The sequence below is a fragment of the Strix uralensis genome, chromosome 5 (genome assembly GCF_047716275.1).
Source record: "Strix uralensis isolate ZFMK-TIS-50842 chromosome 5, bStrUra1, whole genome shotgun sequence".
Classification (NCBI taxonomy): Eukaryota; Metazoa; Chordata; class Aves; order Strigiformes; family Strigidae; genus Strix; species Strix uralensis.
Genome location: NC_133976.1, coordinates 7,863,464 through 7,890,639, shown reverse-complemented (window position 1 = coordinate 7,890,639; position 27,176 = coordinate 7,863,464). Strand labels below are relative to the sequence as shown.

At 42.9% G+C, this 27,176-nt stretch overlaps 1 protein-coding gene across 5 annotated transcripts in view; it reads left to right on the top strand.

The window, feature by feature from the left end:
* The window catches only part of FRMD4A (FERM domain containing 4A), a 287,785-nt gene that overhangs the window by 212,063 nt on the left and 48,546 nt on the right, over nt 1-27,176 (top strand). For all 5 annotated transcript variants that reach the window (XM_074869807.1, XM_074869806.1, XM_074869805.1 and 2 more), the window contains exons 7-11: nt 1,728-1,750; nt 9,460-9,543; nt 16,846-16,911; nt 17,125-17,182; nt 18,972-19,058. In XM_074869807.1, coding sequence (XP_074725908.1) covers nt 1,728-1,750; nt 9,460-9,543; nt 16,846-16,911; nt 17,125-17,182; nt 18,972-19,058 — 318 coding nt within the window. The remainder of the gene's footprint in view (nt 1-1,727; nt 1,751-9,459; nt 9,544-16,845; nt 16,912-17,124; nt 17,183-18,971; nt 19,059-27,176) is intronic.

Sequence of the window (27,176 nt, the reverse complement as noted above, 5' to 3'; positions counted from 1 at the left end):
AAGCCATCTCATCAGACCGCACTAATAAATAACAATGCATTGCACTTCTATGGCACTTTCCATGTTAAAGAAGCAATTAATGCATAGGGATTTGAATCTTCATTAAAATCATTTTATGTAACAAAAATGGAGCCAGAGAGTCAGGATGGGGGACTCAATTAAAAGCACATTATAGAAATCGCATATTGGCAGTTGGGGGAATACACATCAAACAACAGGCTCATTGTGAGAAGCAGCAGTAGGGTTATGAATCTATTGTCTGCTCATCCTAACGAATAACTTGAGCACTTAGTAATTGTACAGCCAGATCCAGATCTGCCACTGTAACCCTTGTTGCTGTGATTGTTTCTTGTCACAAACACAGGATGTTACGCACATTCCTGTAGTAGTTTGATGTGTAACTTAATGAAAACAGTCAAAACAAACCACACCTCTGCTGTCTGTAACCAGAAATTACTACAACCCATGTTTGTGACAGGATCCAAGCAAAACAAGAGGGATCTTTTGTTCTACTTCTCACTGCAGCATTTAGGTCAAAGAACTGAAGTATGAAGAATATGCCCTACAAGATTGTTTTTAAAATTCAGTATGCTCATCCCTGTGCAGGCCAGGGCATATCCTTTGGGTTTTGCTCTGTGTCAAACCATAATCATGATATGCTCGAGGACTCCGTCCTATGAACCAGAGGAGAGCTTGTCTGCCCTTCAGTTCACTCCGAGGGAAATAGGAAGATGATAGAAAAGGACTGTCAGAACTCAAGTGATTTAGTCTGCAGCCTTATTTCAAATTGTTGTGTTACCAGAACAAATTGAAGTACCACCAAAGCTCTGAACTTTACCCCAGCCTCAGGACTGAAACACCACTGGACGTGGGCTGACAGGTTTTGCGGGTGGATGAATGGATGTAAAGACAAAAGACCTGAATGCAAAACTCGGTCCTCTTGGCAGTGGAAACTCCCTCACTGCATAAATTACATTCTTGCACTGTGCTTTCTGTGTAGCTGATGGCAAATGAGGTGATTTAGCATGCATCAAACGAAATGCATATTGCCTATGGAAAATGCAAAATGCGGATTACATCTATTGAGGAGGGGACTCATGAGATTTTGAGGGTTTGCCAGATATGCAGTAAGACTCAGGTACTAATCTAACTACTGGAGTTGAACATTACCCGGCCCTTCAGCATCAGGCTGAGATGGTAATAAATAGAAATACCTAGATATTTAAGTATGGGAGCTAAATACTCCCCCAAACACCCAGCAAGGAGTTAGAGAAACCTGTGTCTTGCATCCCCTTGAAGGCTGACAGTGAGCTAGCTTTCTGAAAGTCTAGTTACTAGAAAATAACCAGAATACTTGTAGAAAGAGTCAGGGGAGTTGCAGTCTCAGAGGCAGCAGTCACTGAGAGATCTTCTAGTAATGTAGCATCCACATTGGCCCAAAAAATTACTTATTTGCTAGCATTATTCCTGTAGCTTCTTGGGTATCCACTAGGAGAATGAGGAATCCTCTGGCCCTGTATTAGGCAAACCTTTTGTTTGGTAATCTGCCCAGCTCACTGCACGTATTCTGGTACTTGACATTAGATACTGGTTCCAAAGAATACATGAGGAATCAATTACAACAGGAAATTGCTGCTAAATGAATTTTGCAAATGGAACAGCCATTTTCTTAATTTTTTTTTCTATTTTTAATGATATATTTTTAATTTTTCTTCCCCATTTTACAGGAGGCAAAGGGAGATTTTTCAAGGTAGGTGAACTTAAAAGTTTTTGCCATTGTGTGCTGTGAGAATGAATCTGGTAAAATCACTGTGTGAGTGATGCGACTCAGTAGTTGCTGTGTAGCAACAGGAATGCATTGCTAACACAGACATCGTGTTTCTTAAAATCATTTCTTCACAAAACACAGCCTTTGACCAGAGCATGCCTTGCAAACAGCATTGTTTGTGACTGTGTTGTTGACAAATCTCTTTATATGCCCATGAAGTTCAGGAAATAGACTAGTCTTTGGAAGGAAATTACTAAGGAAATGACTCTACAGTCACTGTTATATCACAGATCCAGCCAGAGGCAACATTAAAATTCCATCACTAATTGGTATTTCAGCTTGAATTTGGACAGAGTTCTCAAAATCACAATTTAAATAATTGGTTTTGTTGAACTTCTGCTATCCCTTGAGCCAAATCGTCAGATTTGCTGTAAGACATTCAAAGAGGTGACCATGCTTAGTGTTTCAGAAGACTGTTAACAAAATGCCCAAGAATTTTCATTTAAGTTGACAGTATCTGTCAGTTACACATCAGTAGCAACCGAACGTCAGATAGCTGTTCGATGCCTCATGGGAGAAACATGGAAGTTCCTCACCTGAAGTTCAGGAGAACTAAAAATTTCACATACTCCATGTATTACTTTTGCTGACCTGAACGTGAGTTCAGCTGGAGGATGACAATATCCATTGAAATTAGTTTCAGAGAAGAAAACAAGGTGTGAATGGGCAGTGAGATTGAATTGCCAGATGAGCCTAAAGAGGTGTTTTAATTTTGTCAGCACTGAGATACACTGAGAGAAGACTGTAATGATACTCTGTGCACCCATAGGAGGCTGTGAATAACAGGTAGATTCTGCCTTCTGGTGGACTGGAACTTATAGCCAGCTAAAACTGAGACAAATCAGTGAAAATGAGCAATGCATTGCAAATATTGCCTGCCCATCATGGAATTGGAGATGACATAAGGTAACTCTTGCGAAAAGGAAGTTTAAGATCTGCCTTATCATTTCTCAAAACCCTAATCAACTTGCAAAATCCTGTCATGCATCTGACCACAGAAACACAAGCCCAGTCTTGCTTCATTTTTCAGTTCCATCCGATTTGGAATAACTCAGCTATCAGTAATGTTTATTTAGGGGGTACTGGAGTGCCCGCAACTCTTTTACTTTTCAGTCTAGTATTCAATGCACTGCCAAGTGCTTAGCCCAGAAGAACTGGACCAAGCAGAGTTTTGCCGTTCCAGCCTGTGATAAACCACATCTTCCACTGGTTTTGCTATGAACAACAGTAATGTTTCTCAGAATATTTTGGACATGATGAAAAGACACCCAGAAAGTGTACATTCAGTCTATGAAACACAGAATAGAATGGGATCAGATGGCTCAGGGTAATAGGACTGAAAACATTTTATCTGCAAGTATCTGTTTCCAGATCAGAAGTGGAAATAGCCGGTGGAAAGCATCCATCTGCTAAAACCTGTTTGATGTCCCTTGTAAAAGGAATGGTTGAGTTTATCCCAGTGCATTTCTCTAGGTCACAGAGAAATGAGAAGTCTTGTCTGAGAACACAGAAGATACCTCAACACATGGTCTTAACTGCTTCCTCCACACTGGTGTGGCAGTCATCACCATCCGCATTAAAACAGTTAGCTCTTAGTCCTTTTCACCTGTGGATCACAATGGTTTGAAGTGGAAGGGGAAATCCTTACATCCAAGTCAGGCAGACAAGTGGTGTCGTAATAACAACTTCCTGACACTGCCAGGGATCTTAATTTGTAAATGTGCTTTGGTGGCAAAGCAATCGGCCATATTAGTGGAGTTTAAAGCCTATTCTTGGAGGAAGGTAGAAGAATGCTATCCTGACCCTCCATGGTCTAGGAGAAGACTTAGCATCTCCAGGGATGTCTGTCCAGCAGCTCCCCTCTAATGTGCACTGACATGGGTTTAGGTTCTGGGTGAGATCCAGGTGCTACTGGAGTCAACATGAGGTCATTGTGGTCAGGATTTTGCCTGCTGAGATTTGTGGTTATTCGTATCAGCAGTGTAAAATCTGGGAGGCAAATCAAGCCTGGGGCCAGCCAGAGGAACTGCAGATGGAGACAAATGTTCTGACTTCTCTTAGAGCTGAAGTTAACTTCAGTGTTTGAAGTTAGTTGATGTTGAAATGCTGTTTAAAATAGAAGTGGCTACTCTTTGAAACAGAGAAGCTCTGCAGTTGTGGATGTCTTGCTGCTGAGATTTAAAGATGATATGTTGTGCATGGCAGCATAGATTGTGTGAAGGCTGAACTCTTGAACTCCTGCTTTGTTTTTGAAGAAATAAGTTAATTCTAAAAGGTTGCATGCTTGGAACGCAGACTGCAGATTTCCCACACCTGTCCTGTCTACTGCCACCAGCAGATTTATAGCCTGTGAGACTACAAGTTTCTCTTTGGCCCTGATCCAGTGAAGTGCATAAGCACTGGCTCATTTGTAGTGATGGGAGAATTGTTGTTCCCCAAGAGCCTTCCTATGAGTCACTGCCGATCACCTCAGGTGCTGGGATAGCCAATGCCAAATTGTCACAATTTCAGCTGCGGGTTGACACCTGCCCATGGTGGGTGGCCAGAGTGTGATTACCTCCAAACCCAACTGCACCCAGGTGGCAGATCACAAGGGACTGGTTCAGGACTCCTGAATGCAGTTGCAAGTCTGGTTTTTAGGCCTCATGGGAGCTCAAAAAAACAGAACTGATCTTAACAAACTCTAGCAGTCAGTTTTCTACCTCTGTGAACTGATGCGTCTACAGTGACAGTAGCTCCCGCTGCTGCTTTTGAGGAAATCATCCCATGCCTCAGAATAATGACTCTACTCATAGTACTCCTCTTTCCTTTCCCCAAAGGGGCTTATGTGCCATTTCAAACACATGTTCTACATCCTTTGGTAGGTCATCATCATGCATGAGTCTCTTTTCACTGATTCTTGCCACCTTGGGGTACCACCTAACTCGGGCATCACAATGACTGCTGAGTTAGGCGGTAATCCTGGAGGTTTGGTAATCCTGGGGAGCACACAGTGCGAGTCACCCTTATCTGTCTTGAACTAAGATGCTACAATAGCCCTGACAGATCAGTTTGGCACCTATAGTGAGCAATCTGACTAAACCCTTTTCCATCTCTAATGTGTGTTTCATTTCAAAAACAAGCCAGTCAGAAACCCTGAGCTCCTGAACCCGTTTAGATCAACCAAGAAAAGTATTTCTCAGTGATTGCTGTAAATGGCCTGGTCCAACTAAATGTTTTTTAAGCAGAGTTGTACAAAGGGCACATTTTAGTTGATACAAATTTAGGCAGAGCAAAGTTTAAAATAAAAAGTTATTCTCCTTAAGAAGTTCCTAGTCCTCTGCATTAAAGGACAGTGCTTTTCACATTATTTAAGAGAATCCCCAAATGTTTCAGCTGACAAGACTGAAAAAGCTTTGCATTTAGGCTGGAACATACCACTGAATTTAGGACAACTGAGTATCCCTGTTCAGCTGAATCTCAGGTTGAACAGGACTCTTAAGATTGCATCTATGCTTTTTGATATTAGCTGCAAAAATTTTGATTTCAAAGGCACAGAATCATGTGCGTAAAGCTCCTAAACTAGTGTCCTGCAAACAGATGTAAAGGTCATTACCTCAAGCTAATCTTGTTTCTAGCTGGGAGCTGAGTTACACTTGGTTGGCAGAGCATGGGCAGGACAAATTCCAATTCCTTAGATGAACACAAATCCTACAGGTGTGACTCTCTTTAGGCCTACATAGAGTGAACCAGGGTGCCCTGGCTAGTTTGGCGGGAAGCATCACATATTGTTAAAAGAGTTGAGATTTTTCCCCTAAATTAATCCTACCAGATTTAGAGTCCTGTCTGACATGGAACAAAATCTTTGGGAAACTCACACCAGCTTTGGTTTTAAATGTTCAGAATCCAGCTCTTCGACCTTAAACAGCATCTATGTCAAAGCAGCTGGAAGTAACATATACTGATTGTTTGTCCCTCACTTTGAGGAGGGGAAAGAAAAAACCTGAAGTAAAACAAAATCCTGAACCATTGCAGCTAGTTCTTCAGACAGGCTCTCATTGCTAGATCTCTTCCAGTTAAGCAATTTGAGACATTTCAAGTGAACTCCAAGTATGTCCCAGCAACATATGAAAGAATAACAAGCAGAGCAAACGGCCAGTTTCCTGTTAAGCAGAATTTCACAATAATTTCAACATTTGGGCAGATGGTAATCTAACATAGTTTCAAGCTTACTTTTCTTTCTGCGTAACCCAGTGACACTTAACAAATTAGAATTTATTAAGGGGTTACTAAACCCAGGCTGCATTCTTGCGACCTTATGGAGAAGATCCTAAACACTGTATTTCAAACAGTACCATTTAATCCAAGAATCTCAGACTCTGCATTTCCTCTTGCATTCAACAGAATGAATTACCATGCTGAGAAGAGTTGATAACTTTAACCTGCAGTCTTGTTTTGTTACTGATGCTGGAAAATGTATGGATTTCCTGAGACAACTACATATGTAATCTTGCTCAAAATTATTGCAGCCAGTTTGCAAAAACTTGTTTTTCACAAAATGCTTATGAAGTGGCTAGGTAGGCCTTTTACCCCCATGTGTAGATAGAAATACTGAGATGTGCTGAGTAAGTTATTTGGCCAAGACTCATTAAACAGGCAGTACCAGAACTAAGACCAGAACTCAGCAGTTCTGTTTTCTAGGGCCATTCTCCAGTCAGTAAACCTTATTTCTGGATATCTAACCAGCTTTGAGGAACTGATGCAGATGGCTTTCCCAGTTCAGTTTTCAGATTGTTATTCAGTCTTTTAAATATTATAATTTCCACCACAGTACAGGAATTAAGTGGTCTAGAGGACACACAGAAATTGTGTTTGGAGCCTTTCCCCTGTATATTAATAAATCTGTATCAAAAGAACCCTTCCATATATAACAAGCATGGAGGGTAGACATTTTCAGATATAAAATAAATGCAGCACAAGTGACCGGATTAAACAAACACTTTCTAAATGCAGGAATAAAATAAACACACTGAGATATTTCACTAGAAAGAGAGGGAAAGGCAGTAAATACAAAACCACTTGTGATCCTGCTGGAAACATTTTAAAAATTAAGGGGTTTGGTGTTTTAAAAGGAGCCAGGAGGAAAGTGACCTCATGACCACTAGTTCAAATGCAACCTGAATCATTATTTTTTTCCTTTTTCTTGTTTTGACATCCTTTTGGGAGACTAAATTCATTTGTCTTGAGACAAGTCTTGCCAGAAGACTTAGTGAATATATGGACCATGGAATGAAATGCCTTTTTATTCCTGGAAGTGATTACCTGAAATACATTTGGCGTTTTGAAGTTGTGAGGCACTACCTTTATGGTATTTTCTAGGTACTGAGCAGAAATGCTAATCCCATCCAACAACATCACTAAGAATCTTTTTCTCTGATTCTTAAAAGACTTCTTATCACAGTGCGAGCAAGCTGTGCTCCTCACTGACATAAGATGGAGCTGACTGGTGTTAGCCCTTTCTTTTATGGGAGCCATTACTGATTCAGACTTTTTCCCAGACTCTCAAAGATAGTTAGTCATCACTAATCTTGCCCTGTTTGACAGTCTTCTGAGCTCAGAAAGTCCCGGTTTGGAAATTACTCCCTGTTTTCCCAGAAAAGTTTTGGAAATTTCTCAACTTCCTTCTGTGAGCAGCCAGCCTCAAAAAATCTTCACTTAAGGGCAGTGACTGCTTCTTGTGCTTCAATTGTGCTGGGTTCTATTTTTTTTTTCCAAGTTTCTTTCAAAATGTCAAAACCCAGTAAGAGCTGAATATGCACACGCTGTGGAGGAGACATCTCTGGGCAGACCCAGTAAACTCTGTAAACAGCAACAGCTTGTTTTCTAGGCTGTCAGTCACAGAACAGAGCAGCCAGATCAGCAGATAACGTGGAACAGAGCAGCTTCTTGTTCAGACTTGTGCAGATATTTACCTGCCATGGAAGAAAAAATCTGAATAGTTTTTGAGCATTTGCACTTACAAAGGAAGATCTATCTGATGGTCAAGTGACCATGGAATTTAGGCAGGAGTGGGTGTTCAAACACTGTTTGTCAAGAGTCATTTGACTTGGCATATGAGGTTCTACGGAGTGGTTTTCTATATGCTTAGCATGGAAGTGGTTGCCTTAGTCATCTTTTGTAAGTGCTGTTTTACACATCTTCACCCTGCAAAATCTGAAGCTAATTGAGACTTGGGCATCTCCGTCATAGATTTGTCTTGACTCGAAGTTGTGGTCCTGTTTTAAAACTACTTAATTGATTGTCAGGGAACTATCATGATAATAAATGCCTGTAGACATACCCAAAATGCCTGCTCCAGGATTTATGTTAGTGGTTTACCCTATGGCCCAACCTAGCAATTAACCTGCAAACTCCAATTGAGGCAGAGCCTGCTGCTGGGATGTGCAAATGGAGAAATGCTGTGGGAAGATTTTTACAACTGAAGCAGTATCACATCTCTATGAGCCACCATACAGACTGTCCCAGAGACAAGAACAAAACTTGGGGTGACCTGGAACGTCCAAGGGCTCCTTGGGCCTTTAGCAGCTGTTAGGATGGCTAGTGTAGAGCTGGGGATGTCAAGATTACCTGTCTGGCTGGTTAATGGTCCTGCTGCCCTACAGGAGAAGCCAGTGGGCTGGGAAATCTGGAGCTCTGAAAGAGGTATCTCCCTCCACAGCTCCAGGATAGCCACACTTTTTAGCAGGATAAAGAGCAGGGTACAAGAAGGCAGAAAAAAATACTATTAAGAAGTAAGCCAATAAACATTAACTCTTTGGCACTCCTCAGTGTCCTGTCTGGCCCTCTCGGCTGTGTATTTCTACAATTTTAAAAGTAACAGCAACACTGCCTTCCTTCCCAAGCCTTTGAGGGATTTTTTTTCATGTGCACACAATTCCTTGTGTGTTTAAAAGTGGGAAGGAGGCATTTTGGGTTTGTAGGAGAAAATCTCGTGGTTTCATTTCATCTGCAAGAACCTGCCACCCATTTCATGAGCTCTCCCTTCTCCCTGGTGTGCAGTGATGCTGCTCCAGCTGGCCAGTGTGGCCACTAGAGGAGGGGAGTATTAGCCAAGTGGTTGGGCCTGATCCCACGGAGGGTTTTGTGTAGCAGGACATAAATTCAAGCGGGAGTCTTATCAGTGAAGATGTTGTGCAAAGGCCAGGTCACTGGGGCAAGAGGCTAAGAATCTGTGATGCTAAGAAAGCAAATCGTTACTTTTTGGAGCAGGTTGTAAGGCATTTAATAAAGGTACTTTATTGCAGCTGAAAGAATCACTTTTTCTTCTCTTCCCCTTGCTTTTTTCTGTGTATGAACATGTCTGTGGGACCCTGCTCAGTGAAATGTGACATGGTGGCTTTTGTGTCCAGTCACAGGTAGGAAGTGCTTCAACATAACCATCTGGGAGAGCTTCTCTTCAATTTTGATAATAGAGGGAAAAGTTAAATGGGCTGCCATAAAACAAATAAAGAGAGAAGAAAAAGGAAACCCCCGTGCCTTTTGTTAAGGAGGAACAGATGTAGAGCTGTAGCAGCCTGCCAGCTAGGTCAGCTCATATCAAATATTGTGGTGGTTTTCTTGTAGCCTGATCCTCCTTTTGAACTCTCTTTCAGCAATGAAGTTGTAAGGAATGAATTAAAGAAGCTGCCGGCCCTTCCAACACCAGCACTGAAGGAGCATCCTTCCCTCGCTTACTGGTAACGTATCATTCTGCTGAGCAGCTTTGCAGTGTCTTATGCAGGACCTGGCTCTGGCAATAAGTGATCTGAGAGTGGAACTGGGATGCAGGGATTCCTGCCTCCTAGCTCTGGGTCTGCCACTGACTCGTTGCATGATTCAACACAAGTAGAGCTACCACCCTGGGCCTCAGTTGCCCTGTCTGCCAAATGGCTGCAGTAATATCTGGCCAGAAAATTCACTGTAAACATGCAAGTGTCCTGATGAAATCAAGAGGCCTAATGTGCCATTTCTTGTCCCAGCACTTTACAGCTGTGCAAAGAGTTTTCCCAGTTGGAAATGTCAATGTTTTGTACTGCTCTGTGTTATTTTTGAGTGATTGAGCTTCATCTTGAAAATCCTCTATGGCATAGCTGAATTAAAAGAGCTATATTTCTCCTTTTATACGAACTAGGTGTTGTTCGGAAGTGGCTTGGGAGGCTTGGGAGCTCTACCTTTATTGCACTGAAAATTAAATCCAGGGTAGGAGCAGGGTCACAATTAAATTTTGTATGCCTCACACATAGATTCTTTGTGCCACCCTGCCTATCCCTTTTATCTGTGCAAATAGGAAAGAATTTGGGGAAAGACTGTTCATTAACAGGAGATGCTTTCACTTGATTTTCGGCTTGTTCCTCTTTCATGTTTGCCTTTAAAGCATTAAGCTAGAAGCCTGGGGGTGGGAGTGAACTTCTTTATCTGCTACTCTTTTAATTTCTGCATCTTGGTAATCTGAGGATGGCAGGGGGAAACAAATCAGATTGTAGTTTATTATCTCAGTGCTTCCCTTTGCCTGGAAGGCCATCCACTTTTCCTAGCATGGCTACAATACCAGAATTAGCTGTACCTCCTGTCAAGCTGTAAGCAAGCTAGTCTGTGAGATCTCCTAATCACTTTCTGAGCACATCAGGAGAGACTCAGAGTCCTCGGCTGAGTTTAGGAACACTGACACAAAAGCTGCAGATCATCACAGTCTCCTAGTGTTTCTGTCTAAGAACCAAACCAAATATTTATGAAAAATTGATAAATGTAGGCTGCCATTTCACTGGAGGAAGAATGGTCTCCCTCTTTGGAGCACCTCTTTTTCCACAGACTAATCCACACACTGAAAAGCAGTGCATTTCCAGCCAGGTCGGTGGCCGGGTCTGACTGACAGCCTGGTAGCTCAAGCTAACAGCCACCACAAGAGGAGTGGTGGGAACAAGTAGCCATGGATGGGGAAGGCAAATCAGACCCTTCAGCAGTAACATGGACCGAGGTCTTACCAAAGTCCCCACGTAGCCTTTGCTTCAGTAGCCTGTGATGGTATCCGTACACAGGAAAGCGGTGACGGCCCCAGCTCCCCAGCTGCCTGTCAGCCCTCGTCTGCCCATCAGGATCTTTCTGCCCCCACTGTCGGCAGGTGTTAGTCAATGTGCCTGCCTTAAGTACTTCTGCTGGGAAATCTCAGTGAGGTCTGGGACTGCCTCTGTCCATAAGACACCCTCCTTGGGTTTGGGCTATGTTCAGTCACCTGAAGCAAGAAGAGCCACGTAAAAACCTCATGCTCAGAACGCAAGTATTTACAGTTATACACAAGGTACAGCACTTCTTGCAGCTGTACTTAATTTCGTGGGAATTCTCATGTGACTAAGAACAGGTCGCAGGTTGGGAAGCTGGTTGTTTCCAATAAAACCAGTGGCTACAGTCCTGTGACTCCCTTGTGATTTCACTTTAGTAACCAGGTCTCAGAGACCTCTTATATGTCGGTAGTTCATTATTTTTTAATGGTGGCTTTTTCATAAACACCCTCTGAAACACTGAATGCTCTCAAGAAGAGGCTGCAGGTCAATCAGATGAAAAGCTTCTGAAGTACAGATCAAACTTCAGTGATCTAAGAGGACAGATTTTTAAAACTGTGTTTTCTGACGCTTCTGCATCTCATGCAGATTATGTACTGGATACAAATTTCATCCTGTTCTTTTCTGTGTGCAGTCAGTTTTATGCTGCAGTTCTTCAGCATTAGCACAAAGCAGTAGCAAGTGAATTTCCAGCTCCAGAAAGAAACATTTAAAACATTAGGGGTGGGATGGGTAATTGCTCTAGTTAGTTTAAAACAAACAAACAAAAGAACCCTGTGCTACATTTGTATAGGCTGAAATGAACTAAGAAACAATAAAATGGATAATCAAGTAAATACTAGGATACCTTCAGCAAGATACTGTGACAGATCTGTATGAAATAATATAACTTTACTATCACACACCATGAAAAAGCATCACCTTTTGCTCCTATCAAACGTAGTAAAACCAGTGGGATTAGTCCTGGATTCTTAGATGCAGCGAGGACTGAATCAGCACAGTTTGGTGCCTCTGGCTCCACCTTCATGGAGTCTTCTGGTTGCATACCCTTGCTGCAGGCCTTTCCCTTCACTGTAACCTCTTCTTGGGGGTTTGTAGACATCACAACAAAGATGAAGGTTGTAGTTTTTATATCATTAAGCTTTTGTTTCCAGCTCTCTACAGATTAAGAAGAATCAGCTGCACATCTTGTTCTCAACCTTCTCTTAGCTTCACTGATTACCAGTGAAGCAAGAAGTTTTGGGTTTGCTTTTTTCTTTTAAATTAAAACTTAGCTTCTGGTCTTCCCACACAGTCCAGGAACTGGGGCCCTAATTTTTGATTTCTCTTGGCCACGCATGGAAACAACTGACAGTATTTATTATTTTAGACACAAAACTAATCAGAATGAGACAGGAGACAACCTGTGTTAGTTCACAGCACTCCTTTCCAGCCATTGTCATTGCGTTTTATCTCAATTCAGATCCTTCCCAGCAAGCCAGCCCAGTACTAGGTTGCCAGTAAGAATGCAAGGAGGAGATGCAACAGCACAAAAGTGGGTGCTAGAATGGGATTTTCAACAGACGAGGGGGAAGATAGACTTTTCCCAGGTTCCAACAGACTTTGAATGCAAGCTTGTTTTTAGCAACCTAAAGCATCAGCATTGCCAGAAAATTCACCTCTGAAAATATCAGCCAAAAATCACTACTTAGTTTCTCTAATACAACACAGAGCTGAGGCTCTAATCCTGCTCTTGGTCCCTTTGGCCCAAGAGATGCTCTGCTGGCTTCAGTGGGACAGCATATGACTGCAAATTAAGACCTTAGTAAGTTCAAGAATATAATCAAGATGGACAAAGGTTAGAAACAGAACAACAGTAAGGCACAGCAATGAGTGGGCAGCTATTTAAAACAGCTCAGTGTGCTGGGAGGAGAGGGGGGAAGCAATTACCTTTGAAAATCTGGATCTGATGATGAGAAACTCTGGCCATGCAAGTTGTTTGCCATACAGTTCTGGAAGCTGCTGAGACAGGAGGGATTTCTTGGTAGTTCTAAAGATCTTTATCAGAGTTGTCTGCTGCAGGATATCTCCATGTACTAATTTTTGCAGCTTTGGAGGGAATGTTTTATGTGCTGGCAAACAGACGGTAGTGCTTCGGCAGCCTCTGTGTCTCCACATTAGTTAAGCATCCTCTGTCAGCCCTGCGTTATGAATGAGTTTCTGTGTCACTGACACAGCAACAAGCCAGAGCAGGGGGTGAGGAGACGTCAGCTGGTGGTCCAGGCAGTGTCCCAGCACTCTCCCAGCTGTCAATAGCAGCATGGCAGCCACTCAGAGATGAACAGCTGAAATGACAGGGGAGAATGTTTATAAGCTCTGCTAATGCTCCTTCTGACCCGTGAATGATTTTGCTTGTTTTCCCCGGCACATGCTGGGCTTACCCCTCTGTCCCAGAGCTGGAGGCAGAAAGTGTGCTGGATGATCCTTCTTGCACAAGGAATGAAAAGGAAGTTCAAAGAACTGTTAGAGGAGCAACTGTCATGCAGCTGGGGTGGGATTCATCTGACCATGAATGTTTCTTCAGTGTGGACCTCTCCATCTGAGCTAGGTGCCCACAGCTCCCTTTGCTGTCAGGATGAATTGTGCTCTGTAGTATCTGTTTCTTTCCCCAAAGTGTGTCTAGCTCAGTGTTGTAGAAAGGTGAGAGGCAGCAAATCCCACTCTTAAATATTCATGACTTGATGGATAATTCAGGCGGGGGGGGGGGGTGTCCAAAAGTAGAAACAAGGATGATATTATCTGGCACTTAACATCTGTAGATTTATATTATACAATGGAAAGGAAGATCATCAGTATCCTAACGAAGCAGTGAAGGTATAGAGAGTGTTGCCTGCATTTGTTTAGAAGAACTGGGTAGAGCCTGGACTATCCCACATCTTTTAGTATGGGTTGAGAACATAACTTTATTCATGCCAATGATGTTCAGGAAGGCTCCCTGACATCTAATCTGCCCTTTTGAAGGAAATGGGCCATCAACTGGCTTCCCGACCAAAGGGGTATGGTCTGGAAACATATCCATAATTTTATAATAATAATTTGTAAGAAAGCAGAGCACATCCAGAATTACATTAGGTAATCAGCTTGTAGGTACATCTATCCTTTCCTTGAATGGCATCAATGTGAGAGGTTGATCTGTACAATAAACTGCACAGAGTGGAAACCAAAGCTAAGAGCGTTTTCCACTGGAGAAACTGCATTGTTTTCTGAGAAGTCACTCCTGGTTTGTTCCTGTCTGAGACAGAGAGGAATTGCATCCACATGTAATCATGGTTTTAAGCTGTAATTTCAAAGGGCTGTAAGTCCTCTCTGTCTATCTTTTCTATTAAGAATGATGTTTTTTTGAGATCTTCCAGTACTGAACACTCATGTAATTCAGTTATTGCTCCAAAAGTAATCCTGTTTACGATAATCATGGCAGGAGACCCAGGCCCTGCCTTCATGTGCACACCCATAACATCTGTGGTACTTGCTTGGATCAGTGGGCTGAATATGGTTTCATAGCTGCTGAATTTACAGCTTCCAGATCATTTTCTAAACATTAAAATTATTCTGAGGGATTTGATAGGAGAGCTAGACCATTCCTTTAACCATGTAATTTGTCACTGACTCAGTCAGCACCCTGTACCCGCTGTGACCTGCTGGTGGGACATCACTTCACCTTGCCCCAAAAAAGAGCCCTTTTATTTTTGCAAGAATGAGTGGGGGATGTCACTTGGTGAGTAAGGAAAGCAGCTACTCTCAGACAAATGACAAGCTTGTGAGGGAACAGCTGGCCCTGCTGACAATCCGACAGACTGTCTACTTTTAATTGCTCTGTGCTGCCTACACTGGTGTTTCTGGTCCTCTCCCTTCCTCCCTGCATTACCAGGGATGGAAGCACAGTCCTCAGCTCCCCTGTGCCAGGCCCCATGCCCTATCTGTGCACAGCATGTCTTGTTTGTCATGTCACAGTGCACTGTGTCCTCCTTGTGATGTCACAGAACAGAACATCCTGTGTGTGATGTAACAGCAGGCTCTGTGTGGCCTCTACCTGTGACATCACTGAGGCCTTATGAAGGCTGGGCCCAGCAGGGACAGGTGAACTTCCTTCTAGCAGAGATTCTGGCTCCACACAGATCTCTCTGGCACAAAGATGCATATGGGGAAGGCAGCAATGAGAAGAAACAGTCATAGCAGGGTTAGAAATGCTTTTCAGTTTTCCATAAAAGTCCCCATGGGGATCTCTGAGCAGTTGCAGTCATCTGCCAGACCATCCCACACTGCCATGCTCCTTCACACTGTCTAGCAATAAAAATAGCTTCAGTTCTGCCTGGGGAAGGATTACCACATGATGGACAACTGTGTGGCTGCCTTCAAAGGCCCCATTAGGGGCCCCAGATGGACCTAGAAAATGCAGGGAGGGAGAGGAATTCCAGTTCACATCGGCCTGAACTGCATGCAGCATGATGGCATTAGACACTTGGTACTACTGGAAGCTTATGCAGTGCCAGGTGGGGAGGGCACAAAGGTTCCATAAAGATAGTTTAGGCTTCCTTCCTTTTGGACTGGCAAGGTCTGTACAATATCTCGAGGGGACTCAACAGATTCCTATTTCTTGGTCTTGCAACATAAAGAGCAAGAGATTGGGTTTAAACCTGAGGACTTGAGTATTCTGTCATGCCAGTGTAACAGAGTGGTCCTATGGGCATTACACTGCTGGAAGTTAGAGAAGAACCAAAGTCAGACCAGTCTGAAAGTACCAGGCTTGGAGGCTGCGATGACTTGCATGGCCATAGATTGGGTGGAATGCTACTGAAATCACAGGAGAGCGCTGTGAACCTCTGAAAGGAGATCACCAGCTTATACTTTGTCATGCTGTGACCTTGCTAGCACAGCTGATTGTATGCGTCAAATAGCTCTGGTTCTGTGCTCTCCTGCTACCCATTCACTGGAGAAGAAATGAGACTGTTTAATAAAAAGTGAACTTATAGATGTCTCTCAGTCTGTCATTTGGGCCACGCTGATCCGCTCTTGGATGCTACATCTCTACCATGTACAGGTGAATGTCTCAACGTGCATTTATCAAACATGCCCAGAACTGTTATCTGACACAGAGGCCCACTGGTGTGGAACAGCGTCCATCTATACCATGAAACTGTATTAGTCTCCAAAGCAGTGTTGGTAATGGGCCCTGGCCCATGCTAACTCCCAGTGCATAGCCAGGACCTGCCCAGGGAATGCAAATTCCCCAAGTAACCCAAAAGTATGCAGATATGTCAGTACCTTAACAGTAAAGGGACCCAAGTTTGAGTGCTTTGGAAACATTCCCCCCCACTGTTTAACCTGCAGTTATAGACATTGTCTCTGTGTACACTAGGAATTCAACTCCTTGCTGAGAGAGATTTCTCCAGAGTACTTCCACTAATGCTCCTGTACATGGTTGTGTGCAGTTGCAGCGAGGAGTAATCTGTGAGGCTTAGAACTATTACTGGCCACCAGTTTCTGAAAGCTTTGTTAGCTTCCAGAGAACTAGATGGGCTTGGAAAGAAGTTGCACCAGCTAGGGCAAAGCAGAGCTTGAGCAGCTCCAACATGCATCTGTTTGCCACACGATGTAGTATCATGAGCATCATTTGTAGATAAGGAAAGTAGAGAGGGAAAAGTCTGCACACGTAGATACCATGTTTGTGAGTAAAAAAGGTTCTTCCAGAAAGCCAGCTCCTAGGAAACCATTTTTATTCTCGGTCTGTGAGTTCCCCTTGTTTACCCTGGGCTGCATCAAATCTCCTCACCTAACACTTTTGCTTGGCATGTTTTCATTCCCTCAGTCTGTAGCTGTGTTTACAGAAGTATCTCTTCACCTTTTGGTAAGATTCTTAGTCATGATGCTGCCATTATATAAAGCATCTCATTTCTTCCTTTCCAGTGAGGATCGAGTCATTGAACATTACAAGAAGCTAAATGGTCAGACAAGAGGTCAAGCAATTGTGAAGTAAGTGAAATAAGAGTGACTTCTTGTGACCTTTGTTTTATCAGGAAGTATTTACACTGGACTGTAAATACAATATGTAACTATGTCTCCCATCTCGTCTAATGCTTTATTTTTAAGTATTTGTGTACTTAATTATTTATTTATTAAAGCATTTTTTTCAGATCACCCTCTCAGCTTCTCAGACACGTTATTCTCTTATGTGTTGTTTTGCAGTTACATGAGCATTGTAGAATCCCTCCCCACATATGGAGTGCATTATTACGCAGTAAAGGTACGTGCTACAAAAAAGGGTCATTTATTGAATTAAACTGTTGTTGGAGAGGGAAGGAGAGAGGTACAAATAACCATCCTGCTTTCAGAATACAATACACTGCTACTAAAGTCTCGTTTCACTTCCTGTGGTTTGATAAACTTATTTCAACTGTGTAGTGAATGTTTGGTAAATACAGCTCCAAAGAGGAAAATCCTGTTTTTAGAGATAAAACTCTTGCAGTCCTATTGTGCTGGAGATGTTCAGCCGACGAGTTCTGGTCATGACAGTGAACCAGCACCAAAGGGATAAGCTAGCCACATTGCTGACAGACTTGATGCTTCACTCCTTTTTGTAGTTCCAGAAGTCAGATTTTTCTCAGCCTGCAGATCCATGAGCCAGCCATGACCTGCAGAGTGTAGCTCCCTTCAGCTGAGATACAGGCAGATGGATACAGATATAGTACATCTTTTTAATGCCAAATCATTGGCCCACATTCTAGAGATAACACGTTTCCCTCTCCAAACAGCTCTCCAGTTCTAACTATGTGGATTTCATGCAGGTATTCATGAAATCCCTCATTTCTTTTGTCTAATGATTTATCACCAAATCTTCCAGTCTCATATTATTATTATTATTATTATTACTTCTCTGCCTGACCAGCTGTGTAGGGTTGTTATTTTTTTAAGTAGATAAATCAATAAACATATAAAGAAAGCTAGATCCACACTCCCCAGAGCATATTCCCTCATTTATCACTCCTGAAGTTTTGATGTGTTTCATCATTATCCCTCTGCACAGATCATATGGTTTTTCATACGTCTGTAATATCTTGCACACATGGGGTACCATAAAAACACAAATATCTGACAGTACCTGTCTCAGGCAGATGTGTTTCTAGTCTATTCCTGCTAATGTGCATGGCATTTTGTGAAAAGCATTAGCTTCATCTTTTGCTAGAGGGCAGGATCCCGCCAGCACCCTTTCCATCCAGATCTCTTGGACTCCTCTCAATCAAGAAAGATCTGGTGGATTGGGCTGGGTGTTCAAGCCTGCAAACACCTGAGGGCTATTCCAGTGAGCTTCCCATGATCAGTAAGTACCAGTGAGCAGCAGTGAGGCAGTAAATATTGCACATAATAGGTTTTGCTTTTGCCTGATGTGGGGGTTTTGGTTTTGCTGCATTTTACCCTGCCATTCTCTATCACATTAACAGAACAGATGTAATTTCATTGAGGACTCCAGTTCAGTAAATTGCAAAGAGGCTGGTATCAGATATCAGCCATTACCCCATAAGGCCATTTTATTGCACACTCAGACACAAAGCAGTTGGGTCCGAGCCTGTCAGACCTTATCACTTGGTAGCTCTCAGATCCCATTACTGCTGCATTTTCAAGATTAATGCTAAAATCCCTCCACATAATTCAAGTCAGCTGGGTGATTCACTTTCCTTCCTCTCCAATCTCTGAGTGTTCAGACTGAATAATTTACAGAGAAGAGAAAGAGGATGCAACACTGCACAAGGGACCCATGTCAAACCTCCTCACCTTCTCTGGCAGCATTTTGAGTAACTTGATCACATGTGATGCATTTTAAACTGTTTTATATATCATGGCCAAAAGTGAAACAGATCTCTCCTAAGCACCATGGAGCTTTGTGACTCGAGGAAATTCAGCAGGGGTAATTTAACAGAACCCATGATATTGAAAGATATTGCTTAGGAACAAATCTTCACCTTGAATAACAACCTAGGAAATCTCCAGCATTTCCCCATCCCGTTCAATATAACTCCCTCTGTTTTCTTTTCCAGGACAAGCAGGGAATTCCTTGGTGGTTAGGACTTAGCTACAAGGGGATTTTTCAATATGACTACCATGACAAAGTGAAACCAAGAAAGGTAAGTGTTTACTTTTCTATCAAGGCCTGGGCTTGCTATGCATGTTATAGCTTGATTTGAGGGTGTGATGTATGCCAAATGCTGGCATTGATTCATGTGATTTTGAAGGATATTCATTCTTTCCTAAACTTGTCTGAATGTCTGCAAAGACTTAATGGACAAAAGTAGCTCTTAATTTATTAAATGTTGAGGTATGGGGGGAAATAATAGGTGCATTGATTATCCTTTTATTCACTGAAGGCTATTAATGGGGCTTTTTATTCCTTGAAGGAAAGGATGAGGGGAGTAAGGAGGTCTTCACAGAGCATCTGTGCTCTAAAAGACACACCTATTTGGGATCAATCATTACCTGCAGGGCAAGCCATACTGACACGTGATAGTTTAAAACATGCCTAGGCTAGGTGTTTGCACCCACATATCTCCATTAGTGCCAACCCCTCAGGGAAGACATGTCCTTAAAAGATGCCTTCAGAAGCCAGTCTTAGTAATAGAAACATTTCTTTGGAGGAAAATAATGCCCTGCCATGACAGGACTCAGCCATTTACAAGCTATAGCAATTTTTATCAACCCTGATGGGATGAGAGGGTTGGTGGAGAGCTGCAGAAGAAAGAACAAAAGAGGTCAGGTACTCTGACAACGTGAGAGGAGACAGCTGTCTCCACTAGAAGAGTCAAGCCTCCTTTCTCAGCTTCTCTACTTTCTCTTCTTCTCAACTGCTCAGGGTGATTCAGTCTGTAGCATTCATTTTAGAGCTTGGTAACATCTTGGCCAGCCTCTCTGTCCCCCCACTAACCTACCTCTAGTTCTCACATTGCTCCTTGAATCAGGGCCTTAGGCATCACCTACCCTTTTTCTGCAGTGTAACCCTAAAAAATAGCATGCCAGTTTTCTCGTTATTTGGAATTATTTATTTTTTGTCTCAGCAAATTATGTATGAAATCCAGGAGACCCAGAGCAATGTATGCCTTATGTATAAACCACTGAGAACTTCTGTGGCTTAGCAGAAGTGGTCATAAATCTGGGTGGGAAGGGAGAGCAGAAATTTCCGGGCTAGAAGTTGTCCATTGCCATAATTCAGAGACCACAGCAGTGAAAAGACAGCCTAGATGAGCATTTCTGTGTTACGTGATGCTTGCAAACCCCATCTGTTGGCAGGGCTATTCCAAAATGCACAACCTAAATCAGGGACAGGACTTCGATAGAGTGGCTGAGGCTTCATTATTTCTCCATCGAGTGCTTTTACCCTCTGTAGAGCCAGTGAAAAGACTTCTTACCCTACACAGGTGGTAAAACCCCTCTGGCGAGAGCAGCTCAACTGCCTCAGCGAGGTACAATATTTAATCCTCTGCTAATTAGATTGTAAAATTGCACTTGATAACCCTGCTATCTGGGAGCTTACCATAGTATCTGATTCATTTCACTATATCAGCATGGGCTGGTTCAAGTCTTTGCTGTGCAAAGGGGAGGGGAAATCCTTAATGTGCTTTCTGCAAGGTAAAATTAGGGGGGGAGGGGGAAAGAGATTATGTCTTTTCTGATCGTTATTATTTTGTTCCTGCACATTGCCAGTGCCAGAAACAAATTGAAAAATTACAATGGAAAAATAAATCTCCCTGGAAGAAACACAAGCAGAAAATTGTAGCAAGAAACCAGCTGAAACCTAGACATTTATATTAAATGCATATAAAAACCTTGCTTGTCTTATAAGGGAGATCGTAATGTTTTCCTATTATGTCATCCTAGATAGATTTCCATGCTTATTGTGTTTGCAAGAAAAACTGTAACCCACACTAAGCAGCTGAGCCTATCTCAGGCGATCCCATTAGCAGTCAGTCAAAACCACGTTTTCGTTAAATTGCTGGAGTAAATCAGCCATGTGTCTCTAGAAAACTAAATAGGTTTGTCAGCAAGTTGGATGAGTCTGGAGAGGAGAATTGAGGCTGACGCAGGGCCAGAACCTGATCTTGCTTTCGCTATTCTCACTCGGGCATAAGTCCTCCAGTATTACTGGGGATGCAGCTGAGATGGGTATCTGGCACCTAGTCCACAGTGGTTCAGATGGGAATGCAGGGCTGTTAAACTGGAATGCAGCTGGAGCTGGGCTGCAGAGCCTAATGTGACTCTGTGCTTCTATTTTTATGCTCTCTTCTGCCGATGCTTGAGTTCTGTGGAAGCCCTGAAGCTACCCAAAGCCATCACTTTGAGGCTTATCGTTCTCTTTTCTGTTTTCCTCCTGTATGTTCAGAGGCTAGCTCACAGACTCAACAAGCCCTGTCAAAGGCTTCCTCTTGAATGTCGCTTGTTTGAACCCAGATTTGGTCCATATCAGTTACGATCTGACAGCTGTTCATTCTTAGGTATTAAATAAATGCAAAATTTTTGGTATACCTCACAAAATCCATCACTACAGCTGGACAAGAAGGGAGTATCAAGTACGGAAAGATGGCTGCTATCCTGCTAACTATATGCTGAGACTTTCTGGAAGTTCAGTAGTGGCTTGCAGAACCAGTGTCATTTTTTGTAGCAGCAGCGCACAGCATCCAACACGGGCACAATCCCCCTCCCTCTATGTTAGGCTTAGCTTCCACAAACTCTTCCCTGTGGAAAGAGAAGGCCCTTCAAGGCTTGGCGTGCCTTGAAAAAGCACAACAAAAAGGAGTCATTGTCTTGCTGGGTTCTACCCATCTTGAGTCAGCACCATCCAATATTCATGAGAAACCAAAGCAAATTCTTTGGAACTGGGTCTTCAGATAGGATGTGCCAGCACCACTCTCCCACAAGCTGCTGAGGCTGTAGTGACCAAAACAGTCATTTTCAGAGAAGGGTCATTAGGAGTTTTTTTGCTTGCATTGCAGAGCAATTGGAAAGAAGGAGCAAGGCATTGCAGCCCCCCCTGTGTGACTATATTATCTGTGAGTGGTGTTTGTTCATGTTAACCAGCAGGTAGGGATGTTACTCCGCTCCATCCCAAGACACTCGTACATGGAGCAGAAGCGACATAGCCTGGAGCTGTGAGACCAGCATGTCCAAGCAGTAGTAGTAGTACTAGACATGTCTCTGTCATTTTAGTGAGATATTCCCACTGATTTAAGAGCCCAAAGGCATCTTTTAATACACACAGCTTAACAGTTAGTAAACAATTAACTCCAAGCTGAAGAGTGAATGATTAACGAAGTCAGCCAAAGGACTTCCATATAGCAAATAAACAAACAGAGAAATTGTTTAACTTATCACCAGAAATAAAATTACCTTAAAGGAGAGTCTGGTCGTGTTTGGTTGCTTTGTAAGAAATACCTCTATATAGTGTTATCTCATTTTCTTCCACAGAAGGCTAGTGGCAACGAAACTTAAGGTGAGCCTTTTTTCTCAGACTTGTAAACATTATTATCAGTGTTTGCATTCTCTGGTTGACTGAAGAGAACCTGAGGGGAATAAAGACTTTTGGAAACAAGATAAAATGTGAGGCATCCCAAAATTCAGTTGTGAATGTAGCTTGACGAAGATTTTCCCTGTGACAGCCAAATATTGGTTTCTGTCGTTTCTTCCCAGCGTTATCCTTTCTCTGAGATGAAATGAAGCATGCTATGAAAATACTCTGTCCCTTGCCATAAAGTCTCCACAATGCTCTGTGGATTCTCATTACAGAAGAATTTAATTTGTAGTATTGTTGTGAATCCAAAGCAACGGTAATGAATTGACTTCCCATTTAAACATGCAAAAAGAAGAGCTGAGTTGGACCCATCCTACCAAGCAATACAAAGCACAAGTAAAATCAGTAGCTTTAAGTGTCTGATCAGAGAGAAATCACCTGCTTGTCGACAGCATGAGTAAAGTAATCAGCACATTAATTGTGTCCAGAAAGTGAAAGATTGCTGTTGTGATGTCACTTGGCCTTTTCCAAACAGCAAGAGATAGAGTGAACTTTCCCAATTCCAGGGGCAAAATGAGATATTTACACAGGAGGAGCAATAGACTAATTAAGAGCTGCTTTATTGCAGAACAAATAGAGATCCTCTCTGCTTTAGGGCATAATGAAGCATTGTCAAGTCAGTAATTGCACTGATGGAGTGGTTAAACTTGTGCTTCCTGTGGTGAAGGAATGACAGACCAGTAACTTAAGAAAACATAAAGTAGGGATTGATGTGAAATGTATAAAAACTAGTGAATGATGGGGAGGAGGAAGCTGGCAAATTGGTCTCTGTCCTGACTGATCATAAAACATCAGGATAGTCAAAAAAGCCAAAAGAAACAAGAAATTCAAATCAGTTATAGCGAGCCCAATTCACTTGCATAACTCCTTGCCGCATGGTACAATAGAGGTCAAGAGCTTAGAAGGGTTGAAGATAGGACTAAAAGTGTGACCCCCCCATGCAGAGGTTTACCATTGAATTGGTTGGTTTTGAACAGGATTTTGGGAGGGGTTATAAACCCTCATGTTCAAGGAGAGTGTTTGATTTGGCAGCAAGTTGGTTTCTGTCGTCAGAGGCATGGTGCATGTGTATCGCTCCTCTCACTGGCATGCCACCGAGCCACAGGATGTATTCAGAAAGGGCTGGCCTTTGTCTAGAGCATCCAGAATCAAGTGGGGTCAGAGACAATGTATTGGACTCGTGTCTAATTGGGCTCTTATTGGAACATCATCATTTCCTGAGACCTTTGCAAACATCTTTGCATTGCAGACAGGGATAAAAGATTTCAAATTTACAAATGATACAAGAGGAGCAGAAAACATTTCCAGGAAATATTGGTTTAAAAGCTAGTGGAGTCTCAGTGGCATTACTGCAATAAATTATTCACTGTGATTAGCTGACTGTTAAGGACTACCTGCTGACTCCTTCTGCTCAGCGCTTTTATTTCTCTTCCCGTTGCTGATCCTTCATGCTTTTTGGATTATGGACTTGGCTGTAAACTGAACCAGTCTTCAGGTCACGGCGGGTTCAACTCATTTTATAGTGCAGTAATTCAGTCTTGGTTTAGTATTTGGAAATGTGGAGCACTGGAGGAGGGAGACATACACAAAGAGAGGTTCCATACCACACTGTTTCTTCTCACGGAGAGAAGTTGCTCACCCAATTTCCTTCCATATCAAAATGTAAGACCCAGATCTGTGACTGTTGAAGAGCAGTTTAAGACTTTCCCCTGATGAAATGTCTTATTCCATCCCTGTTACACAGGAGACCATGTTCCCACTAGCACCTTTTTTGCTGCTGCTTGCCCTCAATTTGGGGTGTCTGCTGTTCAGCACCAGGCTCTTCCCCTTTCAGCACTCACTACCCCATGCCCTACCACTGCACTTCACTGTGCCAAAAAGCTGCCAAACGCACTGGGAAATTAATAAATCAGATCAGAGCACACTGGGCTGGAAAGCAGGATTTTGTCCCTGACACTGAGGACTTCCACGGGATTTGGCCGGACATGCCACTGGGCTGTCATTCAGAGAACGTTTCTTTTGGCAGCAGTACCAGCTGAAGTGGCCTTCACCATCCTCTGCTCCCATCGCAATCCTGCCACCACTGCTCATTTCCTCCCCTGGGCCCTTTCCTCAGTCATGCTGGTATAATTGTGTGGCCAGGAGGGAAACTGCTCCAGAGAAGGGATCAGAGCTCAGCATAACCCAGCCAAAAAAAGGGGTCATTTTTAACCTTGATTGGTTCCTAATCCCGTTCACCATCTGACCCACAATCAGTATCCTACAGCACAGCTGTAGGAGCTGGGTATGGGTGCAGGCTGCATAAATCACAGCAGCCAGAGAAAGAAACAGCCATTAACCTACACAGTACCTTTGGGGAGTGAGACAAGGGCTTCATAGCTCGAAACAAGATGGAAGGAGTTTGTCTGCATGGAATTTGCCATGGCTGAACCAGGATGAATTAACAGTTAGGTATAGGTCATCATCACCACTTTTTCTTGTGTAAGCTGGTTAAAGTTTGCTTCAGTGTTGCTCCGAAACAGGGCTGATCTCAGATGGTTAAGTAGATTGTCTAGGTAAAGCAATCATAAAATAGTCATACTCAGTTCCCATTATCTAGGTAAAGAAGTAGCTTGGTCAACTATAATGCTTGTAAACACTAATACATAGTCTAAGGCACTGCTGTTTTATAAGGAAACCAGCACTGCTTTGGTGGTTTAGTGTATGTGTACTGTGGTGATACCATCAGGCATACAGTCACCAGGGTTTTCTGCGAGAATTTACATTCACAAAGGCTACAGCATGACATCCCATCCCCCGATCCAGCCAAGTCAAGCCCATGGCTACCATTAAATATAGGAGTAGTCCCATCAAAGTAAAACACCCTTGCTCTAAGTGCTTTGTCGTATTCAGGTCTTAAAGGGTAATTCTCTATAAAAGCAGCAGCCAAGTCTTAAATGATTCTGCAGCGCACAGCAGGAACTTCAACAAGATGCAAAGACAAATCACTCCGACAGCACAAAGTGAAACAAATTGGACCTCAGCACCCTGGAGTTAGGGTGGAGATCTGGAGCGAGATTGCAACCTCCTTGAGCACTTATACTTGGCTCTGAAGTGGTAGCAGGCTCCCCACGTGCCCCACCCTTCTCAAATGCTGTCTTTTAGCTCACCAAGACTCACTACTCCAAAAGCCTGGGCATTTTTATCACCAGATGAAGCCAAGCAGGGGCTCAGTCATTCAGTGGCTATCAATGAGACATCTTTAAGTCAGTGGCCTGGGCAGGAGTCTCAGGACAGGCATTGCAGCCCATTACCATGTACCTGGGATTGCTGCTGTGGCACCCCATATGTAGACACGGTGCATCACAGCAGTATTTTTAGTCACACAAACTAATACGTATGTGTGTCACCATAGCAGTGTGGGATGGTCATAGCGGTTCCTGCATTTTGGTTCCAAGATAGATGTACCTCAGTCGTGCCAATAGAGATGACAAAAGGATCCTTAGGAAAGAGAGTAGTAGGAATGGTTTGTGGGCAGCATAGATCGTTCTCGGGCGACACAGCTGATTCATAGGCTATAGGCTGGGCATGCTTTGTCTAATACATAGTATATATTATGTCAGACAGGAGAGATCTTCAATGCAGAAAGATCTAGTCACTTTGATTTGCTTGCAGAGGATAAAAGGGAGAAAATTTAACTTACAAGAATCTGTAGACCTATTGATTTAGACACACCCAGCATGGTGACAGCAATGCGGTATCTAAAAGCATCTACCAGATATATATGTGCAGCGAAGGTGGATTTGGTTGTATATAAAGGCAAAGTCTGATTTCCCAGTCTGTATACAGTTATAGACACAAATATCAAGTTGCATTATGTAGACAAATAATTCTTTGTTCAAATAGCAGCTCTTCCCTCTGTGATCTGATGCTTTGCTGTCTCTCTGAGCCAATAAACCACTCTGAAATTTAATAGGGAATTGTCTCTCCATAATGGAAATGAGTGCAGAGTAGTGATTATGTAGATCTAGATGAAATTTCTGTTTGGTCAAGCCAGAAATGTTTGGTGGGGTGGTGTGGTCCCATGAGAACAGCACACAGCAAAAGGGATCTCGAATTGGACCAGAAATTGTTTGGCAAAAAAAGAGTCCTGAAGCCTGAGGGGAAGAAGTAATTAGATAGTGAGCTGGGATTGCTGACAGACCACTGAAAGTCCCACTTAGCCAAGCCACTCTCATTCCATGGGGGAAGGGAGGACATCAAGCCTCTGGGAAGATCATTGGTGGGGTTCTTTCCCACATCAAATCACACAGGAAACCTTTTATTTTTTTGTTTTGGGAAGTGAAAGAAAAAAAAAACCAACAAACTAATAGAAATACAGGAATGAATGGAAGTGTGGCAGGATGGAGGGCTAAGTTATGGTACAGCAGCATCCCCATCTCATGACCTGGGGGCACCCTCGGCAAGTCACACTAATTCACAGGTGACAGCCCACGGAAATCTCTTGGAAAATCTGCCCCTGAAACAAGAGCCCATTTGTTTGAGCTAAGATGGTGCTGTTCCGCCTGGACCAAATCCTTCCTCATTCACTCTAACTAGTTTGACAGAGGTATGATTGATGGGAGCAGGGTTGACTTGAGGCAGAACACAAATCCATGCCCGGAAACCATGGCCCCACTGAAATCACTGGGACAAAACTGCCATTGAC